Source organism: Limulus polyphemus, unplaced genomic scaffold, assembly GCF_000517525.1.
Source record: "Limulus polyphemus unplaced genomic scaffold, Limulus_polyphemus-2.1.2 Scaffold1339, whole genome shotgun sequence".
In the NCBI taxonomy this organism is placed as follows: Eukaryota; Metazoa; Arthropoda; class Merostomata; order Xiphosura; family Limulidae; genus Limulus; species Limulus polyphemus.
Window position 1 is genome coordinate 48563 of NW_013666949.1, and position 16476 is coordinate 65038.

The 16476-nt window shown below is 30.7% G+C and overlaps 1 protein-coding gene across 6 annotated transcripts in view; it reads right to left on the reverse strand.

Moving 5' to 3' along the window:
* LOC106463160 (E3 ubiquitin-protein ligase TRIP12-like) overlaps positions 1-16476 on the reverse strand; it is a 125515-nt gene that overhangs the window by 35751 nt on the left and 73288 nt on the right. For all 6 annotated transcript variants that reach the window (XM_013923159.2, XM_013923157.2, XM_013923158.2 and 3 more), the window contains 15 exons: positions 13750-13845; positions 12409-12596; positions 11920-12015; positions 11301-11393; positions 10799-11083; positions 8816-8927; positions 7897-7961; positions 7612-7661; positions 7298-7454; positions 6525-6678; positions 6047-6168; positions 5358-5464; positions 3435-3553; positions 1593-1908; positions 431-833 (listed from right to left, as the gene is read on the reverse strand). In XM_013923159.2, coding sequence (XP_013778613.1) covers positions 431-833; positions 1593-1908; positions 3435-3553; positions 5358-5464; positions 6047-6168; positions 6525-6678; positions 7298-7454; positions 7612-7661; positions 7897-7961; positions 8816-8927; positions 10799-11083; positions 11301-11393; positions 11920-12015; positions 12409-12596; positions 13750-13845 — 2363 coding nt within the window. The remainder of the gene's footprint in view (positions 1-430; positions 834-1592; positions 1909-3434; positions 3554-5357; positions 5465-6046; positions 6169-6524; positions 6679-7297; positions 7455-7611; positions 7662-7896; positions 7962-8815; positions 8928-10798; positions 11084-11300; positions 11394-11919; positions 12016-12408; positions 12597-13749; positions 13846-16476) is intronic.

Below are 16476 nucleotides of genomic sequence, written 5' to 3' on the forward strand. Positions count from 1 at the left end.
ACCAGGAGTATCACATATACCTATGATTATCAAACCCAATTATACAAAAACAAAATATGGCCATTATACTCAGATACACACATTGGTGATTCAGGCCATTCATTATGCACCTGTATGGCAGAACATGAGAAGGATACACAAAGCCTTACCTATCACAACCAACATAACTAATGGATAATTTGATGTAAAACATGACCTACATAAATTAGTTCAACTTAGTATATCTACAAGAAACTATATTCTATTGGTCTGATAACATTATCTCTGAATCTCTGAGAACTGAGGTGTACTTTATTAATTGTTAGTTTGGCTCAAAATCTAGTAAAGCAATACAAGTCTCAATATCATGTTAACAGAATAAAACTTGCATCATCATCATCATAATAATACAAAATTTTTTAGTACACAGACAATGAATGTATTGACTTACCGAACTCAAGGATCTTCCTGGTAAAGGAGAAGTGCTGCTCCACCGACCCCATCGAGCAGGATTAAGACTGGCAAGGAAAGAAGAAGTCTTTGCAGCAGCTGTACTCAGACGTCCTCTCCCAGAGTGACCTACTCCTGTACACTGTAAATTGGTTGAGTTTGAAACAGAACCACCAGGCAAGGGAGAGTGAAGGCTTGCTGCAGGAGAGGCTGGGACTGACAAAACAGAAGCACTTAATAACTGACTTGGAGAATTATCAAAAGTCCGCTCATTTCGACTTGAGCTTCGAAAAGAAAAATTACTATTCACAGAATCTCTGGGGCTGTCTTCTGTGCGTACTTTACGACTAGTAGCATTTCCACGTTTTGGAGTCCTTTTTCTCTTGAGCACATCACTAAGACGCCTACAAAAAAAAAAAGTGATTACAAAAATTATCCATAAATTGCTTGGATTATTTACCTTCAAATCAAACATCTGAAACTTGTCTACTAAAATATATATCTATGTAACATACTTTATGGCATATTATGAATTAATGAGAGAAACATTTTAACAAACATTATTGTAAATGAAAAGAAACTCTGGGACTATGGCTTCAACGCAGGACCTTTGGCCAACAGGCTCAATGCTCTATCCAACTGAGCTAACCTAAACTCGTAAAGCTTTTTAACGAGGTGTATGAAATATCATACTATGTGTTGTGGTCAGGCAATTAGTGGGTTGATTTACTGCAATCCAATCAAATCTTAGGAGCCTAAGTAGACTCACATATATAATTTTATTATTACTGAATATAATTAATATTACGAATCAATGAAAATAAAATTTCTAACAAACATTAGGACAGTATATCAAATAATTTTATTTCAAAACTGAATAGTTCTACAAGTTGGGTTAAAAAAAAATTCTACTTAATTCATTGTAATTTTAGGTGAAAGAAAAGTAATTTATTATTTGTTGATTTAAAGTCTGAATATTTTCAATCGGTTTGTTCTTACAAATTTTCCATAGATCATATACAATGAAAAATCTAACTCAACAACTCTGAAAATTATATTTTAAAACTAAAAATAACTAGAAAATTAAGACTTCACAAATTACAATTAATTACTATATACTATATTTCTTTATATATACTATATATATATATATTTATATTTACATTTGACCAATTGAAGAACAATGATCCTCATCTGGATTGGAGGGGTTAGGGGGCAGAACTCGAAGACCCATCGGTCCTGATGATACTGAGGAGGAGGAGGAAGGAGATCCCCAAAGAACACTGCTAACAAAGTGCAGAGAGCCATCTGCTGAAGATGAACCAGTATGGGGATTGGCCAATGGGAGAGTAGTTTCACAAGGGCTAAAGCTTAAAGATATTGGAACTGGAGGAGATGAATATTGTGACAGATCCTTAGCACAAGGACTATTCTGTTGAGGCTCTGCTTTAGCTAGTTCATTGACCCGGTGCATAACACCTATAACAACAAAGTTTCAATTATTAATAAAACAGTCATACACTATGTTGAACTTCACATTTATTTCAAATTCATGCATGCTATTCAAACCACATACATTTGCTATTACATACAACTCTGAAAGTTGTGGGCTTAAGTCTTATGATGTACTATATACATATATATATATATATATATATATATATATATATATACATACATACACACACACATCCAAATGTACAATAAGCTATTTGCATCAATATATAATTAAGTCTAGCTATAAAAGAAAATTCAGATTAAGGATGCAACTTTCGTTTAGTTTTTCCCATAACTTTAATTACTTTTTCTAAATATTGTATATAATTAGAAAGGGATGTTCCATGAAGAAATAAAAATGCTTGAGAAATACGGAAATGACAATCTTGTATAATTACTCAACAATATCATTAAGTACAGTAGCACTTTATATTAGGGATCATGATGAAACAAAATGGTGGACATAAATATTGCCCATTTAAAACCACCTGTAAAATGTCTGAATATTAACAATGACTATTTGACAGTACTGGCTGAGCAAAACTAAAGCTTATTGCACTTATAAAACCACCCAAACTGCTACGTGTTTATGGAGTGAATCAATTTTTTACTATTTCAACAAATTTTCATTTACGTAAGTAAGTAAACGACTTTTCCAGAAGCACACAGAAAAAAATGACGAACCTTATTGCTCTAATTCTTTCACAGAACTCTTCTGTCTGGAGTCCCAATGATTCCTTTCTTGTATCGAAAGAGATACTAGTATACATATATATATATACTTCTAAAACTCAGATTGTTTGTGTGTGTGCTTGTCTGTAATTAAATACAGCAAAAACAGTGCACAATAGTGCCATATTTGTAATGAAATGAGAATAGAAACAGAATAACACAAGTTTAGTTAAAATCGGGCCACGGGTTACCGAGTTAGCACCGTTTTCCGGGCCACTTTTCATACATTCTATTATTATAAAACTTCGTTTTCCACTTGATGAATCACTTTAAAATATCTTCTATACAACAATAAAATGGACCTACAATGTTGTAAAGTAACTCAGTTTTTGTAGTTTGACTTTTTTCCTTCATTATGTTTTGTAGCATTAAAACTGTATGTTACTACAGCTAGCTAGGTTACGTATATATAGATCACTACTTGTCTTTATAAAAATTTTTTTTTCTATTATTTCATATAAACTTTTTCTAGAAATTTACCAATGGAATTTGTTATGAATCATATTCTAGTTTTGGCTCATTTACCTTGATGACATATTATTTCACATATAAACCTTTTATGGCAATTAAATATTAAAAAATAAAGATCAAAGGTTAAAAAAATCTGATGAGAGTAAAAATTATGTTGGAAAAAACTTACAGCCACTAGAATACATTTACTATAAAATCTAGATGAAAGTTAAACCACAACACCTATTACTGGAGACTCCTAAAAGAAGCATTTTAAAACTTACTGACATAATAAAGCATATAGGTAATGAACTTAATACACTTACCTTCTCGGCAAAAATAAACCCCAAATATATCAGGAAGTTTCTGCATCAAAATTTCTGCCATCTGTAGTGCTCCAACCACAACCCGCAAATCTTGAGATGACAACATGGCTGCTACATGGCTGTAAATAAAACAACAAAAAACAGAAAATACTAGTAACAACAATAACTGCATTAATACATCACATTAGGTTTACAGATGTTTAGATCTCACATCAGAATCAACTGTTAGTATATTTACCAAGTATTATACATATAATAAATGGAATATAATAAAGAACGGGGAAAAAAAAGATAGTTTACTCAAAGAAAGCAAGTGAGGCTATTTACACTAGTTTTTTTTTGTAATTTACGCATAAATGACATTGTACTTTTGATTTTATTCACCAAATGCTTGATACATTAAACTGCAAGTATTTTACCTGTACATTGTTTGATATTGTTAGGTCTACTTGTTTTGCATTTTCATAATGAGCCATTATTACTTAAATAATAAACAAAGAATATGCTTTGCAGAGTCACACAAAATTTCTCCATGGATATCTGTTCAAAGTTTCTACAGATTGTTGCATGTTTTTCCACAGATTTGTACTGATACTTCTCAAAAAATTCTGCAACACACAGTAGAGCAACTTATCATAGAGGTATGTCCTTTAAGTCAATGACTTGCATGTATCTTTCTCCATGCTCGTACATCATATCAGATAGGAGAAAAAAAACTTCACTTCTAAAATCCACCATTATATAAAGCATATATCAATACTTAGTTAGGGAGTGTTTTTAAACTATTTAAGATGCCATTTACAGATGCTTTAGCATCCATTTGTTGTTTTTAGTTGCTGTTTTGTCAGCCACCGTTAACCCCATGTGGATGGGTCAGTCAAATGATACCATACTGAAGAAGTAATGTTTCTATAATTCTAAATTTACTAGATGCACCTTCACAAACTTTTGCAAGTTTTTAGTAAACCATGAAAACATAAAAAAAATTAAAAAATCAGGACTTTTAATAAAGTGTTTTTACTGAAGATTTGTCTAGGAATTTACTGAGTCAGACTAGCTGAGACTGAATAGAGTTGAGTATAAGGTGATTTTCATGTTAAGAATAAAAACTTTTTCATCTTACAATTTTCATATTTCATTTGCATAAGCTTTACAACCTTCTAAAAGAATATCAAAAGTTTTTTTGTAAAACTGTCATATTTCCTTTTGAAATGAAACATTAAAACTTAGATAAAATAAAACTTTGAATTATAAAACATGTTTCAATGCCAATCTTACTAAATAAATTTAAAATAAAGTTCACTTAAATTCTGAATGTAAAAAGGTCATGATATGTGCACTCTGACCTTCTTGTATGCATAATTAAATTAGGTATACACAGGTTATGAAACAGAAGGAACCTATTTTCTGATGTCAATTGCTATAACCAGCCTCCCCAGTATGAAAATTCTACTCTAAAATATTAAAACACAAATTGTTTTAAAACTGAAAAACTAGGTTTTCTAATAAAACAAAACCAAATAGCATATATTTTTTGCCAACATGAATCTTCAAGACAGATTACTAAAATACTTAAATATAAAAAACATATGTTTATATGTGTGTTAAAAAAATCTTTTCCAATGAAACTAACCAAAGTATGAAAAGTTAGGAAGTTAAAACGAATTTTCCTATAAATCTATCACTTATTTGTAAGGACAATATGATATCACAAACTAAAATTAAAAAATATCATCCCTTTCCTCTTTTGCCATACAAACATTCTATATAAGGTTTGTTTCAGTGCAAAGCTGCATAATGGACTATTTTACTGTCCACCGAGAGATTTTAGTTTTAAGCCCTGAAGCCAACTGCTAACCACGAGGGTACTAAATAAATAAAGATACTTATATATTTATAGTATAAGCTACGTTATTAACATACCTTGATACTACTTGATTTTTTAGAACTTTACCCAATAGTTCTGGTGGAGCAAAGTAAACCATTCTTAGAAGTGCTCGTAGACATTTGTGTCTCACAGCAGGCCCAGCCTAAAAACAATGCGTGATATTTTAATAACTTCTTACTTGTTTCTTAATCAATAAAATATGTAACGCATTACTATATATTTGTCAAAAACTTCATAACCACTGTAACTATGACATCCTTTCCATAAACAATCTGTGGAATAAAAGACATGTTAATAAAAAAATGTAGACCAATCTTACTGATCCTTGTTTTAAAATAACATTTTCAAGAAACAAAATGCATTATTTTAACATGTATACAAATGACAGAACTTTTTAATACCTTAAAATCCCCTGTTACCTTAATAAAGAACTAAGTATTTTTCCTATTCAATTATTATAATATTTTCTGGGTATTACTGCTCAAAATATTTATTATTGATTTGATAATAGAACTAAAATCGCATAACTGTTAAACTGAAATGAACTATGTTTTTACTGTAGAACAAAATGTGAAAGTATGTTTTCAAAATGATTTTGACAAAAAATATCACACAAAGAAACTCTCTCTTTTTGAAACTATACCAATTTCTGAGAGAACAGATACTAATAACAGTTTTCTTTGTGTATAAATTCACTTCATTATGCTTTAGTTAAACAACTCACAGAACTGCTATAAACTTCATAGAGTACTGCAAACAAAGATTTGATGAAGGATGCAGCAAGTTCAGTGTTCTCATGGAGACAATCCACTCTGGAATCAATACTGCTGATACTTGAAGTTGACACTGGCAAAAAAATAATATTTCATGAATAATGCCTGTAATAGAAAAATTCTGCTTCTGAAATACAGCCCCCATTTCTATATCAATGCTGTTAACACACTATCAACAATATACAAGTTTTAAATTACTGACAAACCTACTACATAGCAGTAGAACTCATATAAGAACAATGAACCTTTTTTTCAAATGCAATAACGTACTTCAAGAGTGCTCCCTTGAAATCAAACTACTCTATCACAGCTAATTTTTTATTCTGGTCTTTTCTAAAATAAACTCGTGATTCAAAATAATTTATTTTTTAAACTTATAATTTTATTAAGTGAAATGATAGGAGACAAAAACCTAAAAGCACTTCTCACCTGATGATGTTCCAGAACAATGGTTAACCCTTCGCTGCACTGGCCTTGTAGTTCCAGTGTCTTCATTAATCTGCTGCATGGAGTTGAAATCAATAGTATATGTTCTTCCCATAGTTGATAAACTTATTTCATCTTCACCAGATTGATGGGCTGCCTGCAATACATTTTGTAATAATACTGTATTTATTGTGTAAATTTCTTTCAGATAATTACTAAAAGTAAATCTAATGGTGATGAGAGCTAAATCCTTTGTTTCAGAACATGAAACTTAATTAACTTTGAGAAATTAACAAAGAAACATCATTTTAAACATTTCAAGCTCAATAAATCTATATATCTAAAGATGAAATGTGTGTTTGTTTGCGCACTAACTCCTCCAAGCTTTTTGGGCCAATTATAACCAACAATTTGTATGTAAACACTATGAACTATGGGGTATGTCCTAAGGAGGTCAAAACTGAACTTATTAAATAGTGTATTTAAGTGTTTTACACTCACAAAAAAGAAACCTATCATTCTACAGGTATTTGAAGAAATTGTGATATTTTGCCACATTTTAATTTATTTAAATAAACCTCTTCGATACCTCACTATTATAAAGACTTGGTTTGGTCTGATATTTCATTGGTGGTAGTGTCCAGGGTCACTGATGAGGAGTGGAATTCTCCGAAACTAGTCTGGCATTTATATCATTATATTTGCTCCTCTTAAATAGATGAAGTTTTTTAACTGCTTTGGACTTATGCACTATACAACTTGTTCTACTGTTATACCTCTATTATCTTGCTATCTATCCCAGTGTATGGATGCCAAGCTCCTCTATCATCTCTCCATTGCCACACTACAGCATCCGAGTGGCTGCTTGTAGGTTTCACCAGATAAGCATCCACACTGAATATGCCATCCATGGGTAATCGTGGCATAAGCTCTCTGAAAACACCCAAACACACATCATGCAGATTTGAATCATAAAGAAACAGCTTAGAAACAGTGGTGTTCCTTAAGTTTATTACTGTTATCATCCAAAACCTTCAAGTATATTTAAATAATTTTATGTCAAATTTCAAAACTGTTCATAAATGCTTACCCAATTAAAGATGTGATTTCAAACAGTTCCTGGGGGCTTCTGGGAATAAGCTAGAATGAAAATTTTTAAATACCTTTTAATAAATTTTTTTTTAAATAATAGGTTCAAATTTTATTTGTTTTACATTACAAGGATGACTAATTTACACAATTTGATGTGTTAAAGTTACCAGTAAACACAAAAAAAAAGTGAATTTTATAAGTACAACTATATCAAATAGATATGCTGATGAAATACTTTTATAACAGTAATAAGCATGTATCTATAATGATACTTATGAATTACCTCAATTTCGTCTGATACAGGATCAACACTGCCCATCAAAAGGTACCTCAAAGTCTCTGCTATATCTATAACACAAAAACTCTTAAAATATTTGACTGTAAAAAACATCATTAATGTGAGGATATGTTGTACTTGGATTAATTAATATAGAAACATATAACTCTTAATACTGAATATAGTTATAATGGCTACAAAGAGTTTCATATTACATTCTCACTTTTCACTGTTGTATTCATATGGATTAAAGGCACACACACACATCATCTTGTACGAAAATATATTAGGAACATGTTATTGCCAATTGATTATATGGAATACTCTTATAACATAAATGTATAAATGCTACCATTAACTAACTAACAATGTCAAACCTGATTTCACTTAGTACAATTGTAAATCCTAGATTTACCTACATTACACAAATTTCCATACATGATTTTAATCATCTAGTTATTTCAAGTATGCAATTTAGAGGGAGTAGTTATATATATATTTTAACCTTCTTGCATTTATTTAATATATTGAGGAAATGGTAATTGCAGAGATCCAAACTAACCATTCTATTTTTTCTGATTAATGGTGGCATGCTTGACCAAACTTTACTGAAATAGACGATTTAAATAGATGGTTATTTCAAGTAATTACATGGAAGTGATTCATGGTCTGCATTCACATTGTTAGAATTTAATGTATTTGCTAAATAATCCCATAAAAAGTGTTATGATTAGTTTTACAGAAGTATACTACAGATTTCACTGAACTACTAAGACAAGAAGTAATGCTGATATCTTAGTATATACTGTAAAGAAAGAGGGGGAATCTGACAGAGTAACTACATAAAGGCAGTTGGTTATATTACAAGTTTACAAACAGAATACAATAATTAATGTTTAGACAACATCATAATCTAATTACTTACTTTGTTTAAGCAACTGAACTGCCAACTCAGGACATGAGCCACACATTATAGCCAACATCCTCAATACCATCACAAATGTGCCAGAGCTAATGACGGGAGGAGTCACCATTAACTAAAACAGAAGTAAACAAATAATGAATAGACACTCTTTTGTAATATTCACAATATAAATTAGAAAATTAGAGAAAGTTTGTGTCATCAACACCAACTTTTTGCATTAAACTGACGAATACAAATATTCCATATGACTAAGATACACAGAGAGAAAATATAAGCTATTACAAAAAATTTTTTCACCCTGTTTAATTTTCATATTGATATCACACTAGCAAATTGTTTCAAGGTTTCTTCAATCTAACAGTTTATTGCTAGTGTTAAATTTTAAAGTTAACACATCAATAATATCAATTTTGGAAAAAGGTAGTTTGCTTAATGCTCTTACTCAGAAATTAAACCAATCAGTAAACATGGGTCAAGCCATACTCCCAAAATAAGGAGAAGTCACTTATCCCCCAGGTGCCAACCAGAATAAGTTTATGAAAAGGAAAACTTCATATTTCTGTATCAAATGCATTTGCAAAGTGAAAACACCATCTAATAAAGGAAATATTGTTTATTAAGGAGGTTAATTATTTCCATTAGATGTAGATATAAAGATATATATGTTAGCCTGAACACCTTTGTCTATATTTTTTTAAACATTTTCTTTAGAATCTAAGAAAAGCATTTTATTTTTTGTAATTTGAATCAAAAATCCATTTAATTCAAAGCAGTAAAAAACCATTTTCTAAATTCAATGCATTTTTTTTCTTTTTTAACTTACATTTTGAAAGCTGGTCATGATTTGTAGTCTCAGCAGGATTTTTGTGTCCATGCACTGCTTTTTCTTATGTTTTTCAAATTCAGCAGTGCCACAATCTTGGTACCTTACACATACCAACTAGTGCCATTCTGGTTCAAAAGTTTGTTGTTGTTTTTTTTAGCTTTTCACTCTAACTTTTCCATTAGCCTTTTATTTCTTGTCAGAATTTGACTCAAATTTTCCTAAAGGTTTTACCCCTAACCAATTTGATAGAGACATGGGTGAACATAAAATGCAATTATGGGCAGCAACATTTAAGTTTAATTTGATTGAATGCTTTAAATGCAGTATCTGTAATGAGTGAAGACAAACTGATACTGCTTTATGGCACATATCTTGCATAATTAAAGATTACTTTTCATGATAAACAATCCAATCAAAAATACAGCAATTCGTTTGCTGAAAGAACACGAAACCTTTCCCAATCATCATAAAACCCCTTGCATAATCAAGTAATAGTAATTATCTAATTTGGTCTATCAATAAAATATACAATCAATTTTTCTTTGTTTTGACAACAACTGATGTGTGTAATTTGTGGGAAGGTTGGATCAAGAGTGCTGATTGGCTAATGCCTATATTATGCATGTCAAGTTGGGAGAATATGGATAAGTATGTAGTGTATCAGCAATTTGATTGGTTTATATCAAAAGTCTGTAAATCAAGTGTGTGATAATAGTTTTTTTTTGTTTTCAGCATGGCAAGTGACAAACTGAGATGAAAAATGAAGGCATTTCGATCAAACTTTGCCATAGGGGAAAATAAATAGCAAAGTCAAGACTTTGAATGTGAAGTTTAAAGGTACTTAGCCTGACTGTGTGGCCCTTGAGTAAGGTTATGAAAACTGATACCACTAACAAAATGAGTCATTAAAACCTTCAAGTTAATATTAATGCAAGGAAATAAAATCACTGAATATAATAACAAGTTAATTTCTATGCTTTAAACTATAGGTTTCAGTTTTTTTTTTTTTATTTTAATCAGTAAGGAGTATTAATGTGAAAGTTATTTTCAGGAACTTAAGTAAAATTATAAACTGTATTGGAGTTCCAAATCTTGAAAATATAGCTATAAATACTTTGTATAAAAACGAAGAGGATATTTATTTTGTTCTAACATACCAACTGCTGAATATTACTGAGAAGACCATGATTAGCTATTTCTATCAAGATCTTAGGATCATTTTGATAACAGTCCACAAAACGTGAAAAGGCCAAGCACACACTCTCTACAGACTTCTTGTCCTGCTGGGTGAGACGAGCACTCAGAATTGGCAGAGATTCCTGCACAAAGTGGAACTCATCAGTCATCAGATTCTGACAACAGTTGGCCATGATTGTGAGGGCAGCTCGCTGAGCATTTATAGAGAAGAAATCCAAGTACGTAAGGCAGGCAGAAACTCCTCTCTGAAAAACAACAAAACACATTCATAAGGTATAATAATTGGCTTTTGACATCAACAATTGTGGTTAAATTACTATTATCTAGCATTGCTAAGTGTAAAAAATGACTATATAAACCAATTATATCTTGAAACCACTATAATATATCTAGGAAAGTGCAGTTGTTTTTATACAAAATACAATCAAGTGAAAATAGTATTGAAAGAATAGCAGTACTTACAGCATGGAGGATAGCCTTGCTGTGTCTGCGAGATAACATTTCAAGGGCTGTAAGAGACTGTTCAGCAACATCCATGCACTGAATTACTTGCAGCTGAGAAATACAAAATTAAGAAAAAAACTCTTCAGTAGGATGAATACTAGTTTTTAATGTTTTCAAACTATATATTAAATGTTCATCTGCTGTTAAGAAGCCTCACACTGAAAGGTAGAATTCCTGCTATTGAAGTAATTAGGAGAAAATGATTTTTCAAAAAATTTAATCATCCAAATTATAAGTAATAGAATTGCAAACATTCAGTCAAGTTGGACTTGCAACTTGATATTATTACAAGAAATTTTTTGGTAAAAAGGTTTTGTGACTAAACTGATATGGGGCAACCAATATAGTGCATCGTACTTTAAATTTTAAGTTGGCTCAGAATCCAGTAAAGCAGACTAGTTCTTTCAAGACAAAAATCAGTCAGAATAATGTCATCACTGCCAACATTTTTCAAATTCCACACAAAGCAAGAAGTTCAAGCTTTCCAGACATTTTGTAAATATATCAGAAGATAATATCATAAAAATAACTTTATTTTTAGTGTTATTCTTCATATTCAAAAATTCAGAAACAATACCTTTTCTAAAAATACAGGTACAGCATCAACCACAACAGCAGAAGATCTTGGAAGAGCTTCCATCATGTAAGTGAGAGCACGACAGGCATGATTCATCTAGAACACAATATAATTACTTTAGACAATACAAGACCTATAATACAAATTAATTATGAATGGAACAATAATTCACAATACAACCTTAATTTAGAACAGCAATACTGGCAATACCTACCTGGCATTAAAAAAACTATATAACCATCAATAAAAAAATTTATATCTACCTACTGTGAAAACATATTCAAGAAAATTAGTTAAAAGACAACATGATTCCTGACCACTGAATGCCTAACTACATAATAAGTCAGTGTTATATGCAACAAAAACATATTAGAGAAAAACACCCAAAGAATATAAAGCCCATGTTTAGATTTTAACTACAAAAAATGTGTATTATGATAAAGAGGAATATAAGTTTTGATGTAAAAACTAACTGATAATGAAACTCACCATATCAAAATTGTGTTCCATTGACAGGAGATTGATGAGGGCAGGAACTACCTGCTTTACAGGAAAGCCAGCCAGTGTGTCCTCATTACCCATCACCAACAACTGACACATCTCCATAACAGCCTGTAGTTGTTGACCCTCATCTCCAGTAGCCTGCAGTCCCTGAAGTAATTGGTGGGCTTTGCTACCTATTAGTGATAAAAAATAATATGAATACCTTCTGTCATGTTCAAGGCTTGTACAAGTAACTCAACTATCAAGTACATGATGTACAAGGTGGTCCAAAATTATCTTTCCTATTTTCAAATGTAATAATCAAATAACTAAAATAACACAACCATGCAGTTTTCAACACCTTGTAGTCCAACTCAAAGATTTTTTTTTTCACTCCAGCGAGTAGTGTTACCCCATAAAATGGCAAATGTGCAAGAAAAGACTCAATGTGATGGATTGATCAGGGTGAGATAACTCTATGGCCTTCACATTTGCCAGACATCACTCTACTAGATTTTTCTTTGGAGGTATGTTATGGACATTGTGTACTGCACACCCGTAACAAACATCATGGAGCTAAAGACCAGGAAAACAGATGCCATCGCTACTGAAACTGTAGACGCTGCAGTGCACAAGGCCTGAAATCAAATATCAGTTACACATGCTGAGAAACACTAATGGTGCACATGTAAAAGTCTACTGATATGTCAACAACAAGTGTTTAGAGTTGGGCTACAAGACATTGAAAACTGCATGGTTATATTTCTTTAGTTATTTATTTATTAACTCTCTCAACACAGAGTCGGTCGATTTGACAAACCACGTGACCTCTTTGTACTCGTGTAGTCTTTATAGATTTAATACTATTAACTTTTTATATAATATATATCTTCACAAAATTTGGCAGTCTTTCAATAACCATTACAAGTCTTTCACATACAAAAAAAACATCTTTTTCTGTGAAGTATTTTAAATAAACTAAAAAAAAAAAATGTGTCCAAAGTGATTTTCATGTTAAGATAAAAGTACTTTTCTTCATCTCAATTAAGAATATAAAACATATATACTATTAAAATATGGATTATTAGCTATGATTAAATACTATACCAAATGGTATAACATAAACAAAAAGTAGACAAATTAAATCTTGAATATAAGTTACTAAAACCTCATGACATAAGCAGTAAAGGATGCCTGTCATGATAGGGTTAATCTTAAAAATAGGAAAGATAATTTTGAACCATCCTGTATTATCCTTATTGATTTAATATGTCTACATGGTAAAATTTTTCAACTCTATTACCTTCTAATACAAATGAGTAATGAAAATACTAAGAACTCTCTTACTTGCACTACTTCCCATTGACCGATGTAACAAATGTTGCATACGTGGCCCTAAGGCTCCAAAGAGATGAGGAGGGAGACCTCGAGCTTCCAGGAGAGCTAAATGGAATTGAAATACTAGTTAAACCTAGTTAACGCATACAGAATTGTCTGTAACTTAAATATATATTACAGTATATACAAATATTATAAACAAAATCTTGTATACAAGTTTAAGTACAAAACACAAATGATAAAAATATTTTTATCCAGTTTACTATTTTATCATATCACACTTTTGTTCACCAAGCATATCAACCCTGAAATTTAATTCAAACATTTTTTTTAGCTACTCTACAAATCTATTTCACCACCACTATACATGGACTAGTGCACATTTTCTGTTTAATCAGCTACCAGTAGTTAAGATTCTCAGTAACTTCAATGTTCTCTTAAAATAACTTTTTACACGTACATAATTTGACTTTTAGAATAATCTTTATTAAAAAACAAATTTTTATTACTTTATTTTTCAATTAAATAACCTATGCTTTAATAAATATGTAAATAATATTTTCTAGCAAAATATCTAACTTTTGTGGTGAACTTTTAAGCTCATGCAATTATATTGCATTATAAAGAGGTAATTCAAGTTATTACATTAAACTACTATCAAGGATTGTGTCTTATTTACCTTGTAGATCAGTTATTTTATCATAGATAGTTTGTTTTCTTTGCTATCCTATAACTTACTCATTCCATTTTTATTATACCTTGTTTGTGTTCTAACCTACCCTATAGCTTATTTGTTATATTACTTTCACACAATTTATATTCTTAACAGGTTAATAGAAAAATATTCCAGGACCAAAAACTTCATTTTCAAGAACTCAATTTACCAATTTTAACAGAACATGAAATCCAACAAAATTAAATAAATGAAAAAATAAAAATGAAGTAACAGCTCTATAAAACATTCTAACACCTGAACCATATAAAACACTTATTGAAGCAAAAATCAAATAAAAAAAAAGAAAGAGTACAAAACAGGCCAATTCACTTAGTATATTCAACTTTTCCAAACTTCAGTTTAATAACCAAACCCAAATACTATTTACTGAATATATTATTTCAACTTGTCAGCAGGACAACAAGTCAACTTACACCATTCTATCTGCTGACCATACATCAAGACGTAGTTAAAATTGCACAGGTGACGAAAATATCAAAATTAAATTATAGATTGAACAATCGCCAAGTTTTTATATTTTTTATTTAAAGAAGGATGACGTTTCAAGCTAGCACTCTTCATCAGATCGTACAGTTTACAACAAAGGTGCACGTCCAGAATTCAAAGAACTTGTGTGCATAGTATTTGGAATATTGAACATGAAAATTCTAAATAAAATTACATCCATTACATGAAAATTGCAAGTCATGAAAAGATAGATGGATGACAATTAAAATTTAAACAAAAATGGAAATTGACATCTACAGAAAAGAACAGCATTAATTTAAACCAGATGGTTGTAGGGTCCCCAGACTGTAGATTAATCTCCCTTCCAGTGCATACACATTTTTTGTGTTCTTACCTACCAAATAGTTTATACAATTATGTCGTGTTGCTTAGCAAGAAAAGTATAATCTAATATTCTTGTTAGTTTATGTACTGAAAGTATAAAATGAAAAGTCCTCAACTGTATGGTTGTTGATGGTGAAATGTTTGCTGATAGGTGTATCTTGGTTCTGCAGTTTAATATTAAATATTTTTGGACAATCTACAATCTGGGGACCCTACAACCATCTGGTTTAAATGACCCCTTTTCTTAACTGTAGATTTCTATTTTTCCATTTTTGTTTGAATTTTAATTGCTATCTATTTATCATTTCATCACTTGTAATTTTTATGTAATAAGACTTAATTTTGCTTAGAATTTTCAAGCTCAACATTCCAAATACTTTGCACGCAAGTTCTTTTAATTCTGCACGTGCCTTTGTTGTAAACTGTATGATCTGACGAAGAGTGTTTGCTCAAAACATCATCCTTCTTTAGAAAACTTGGTGATTGTTCAACCTATTATTTCACCATTTCTAAAGAAAAGTATAATCTAATATTCTTGTTAGATTATGTACTGAGAGAATAAAATGAAATGTATAGACAACATAGCTGGAAAAATATCTGTCGATTTCTTAATCTAATATCTTCATTGATTAAAGTTTTATTGTTTATTAAAAACGTTGGTGATAACATAAAATAGCTTAATCCAAAAATGATTTAAGTTTAAAATTGAATCAATATTTTTTACTTTCATGATAAATTTTATACACTTGGTCCTAGGCTAGGTGATCCCACACTACGTCTTTACTTTAGGCTTATTATACCAATACTCACTATACTTATAAGGTTTCATGGCACCCACCTCTCTATGGCCCCCTTGCAACCCCATCACTAAAATTGTAATGGGCAGACAGTAATTGAACTATTCTATCTGGATAAATGCACTTTGGTTTTTATGACTTCTCCTATTTTGAGAAATCAATTATGATGTGATGTGACACACGCTGGCTTTTATATATAGGTTAGATGGGCCACCTAACCAAATATATGCTGACAATTTTTAATACCAAATATCTACCCAAGTACAGCATAGTTACTAAGCTTGATAAATTACAGTGGAATTCTATGGTATTGATATAGTAATTTATTATTTTTTGGTTATTCAACTGTATATATATATTTATATATATAAA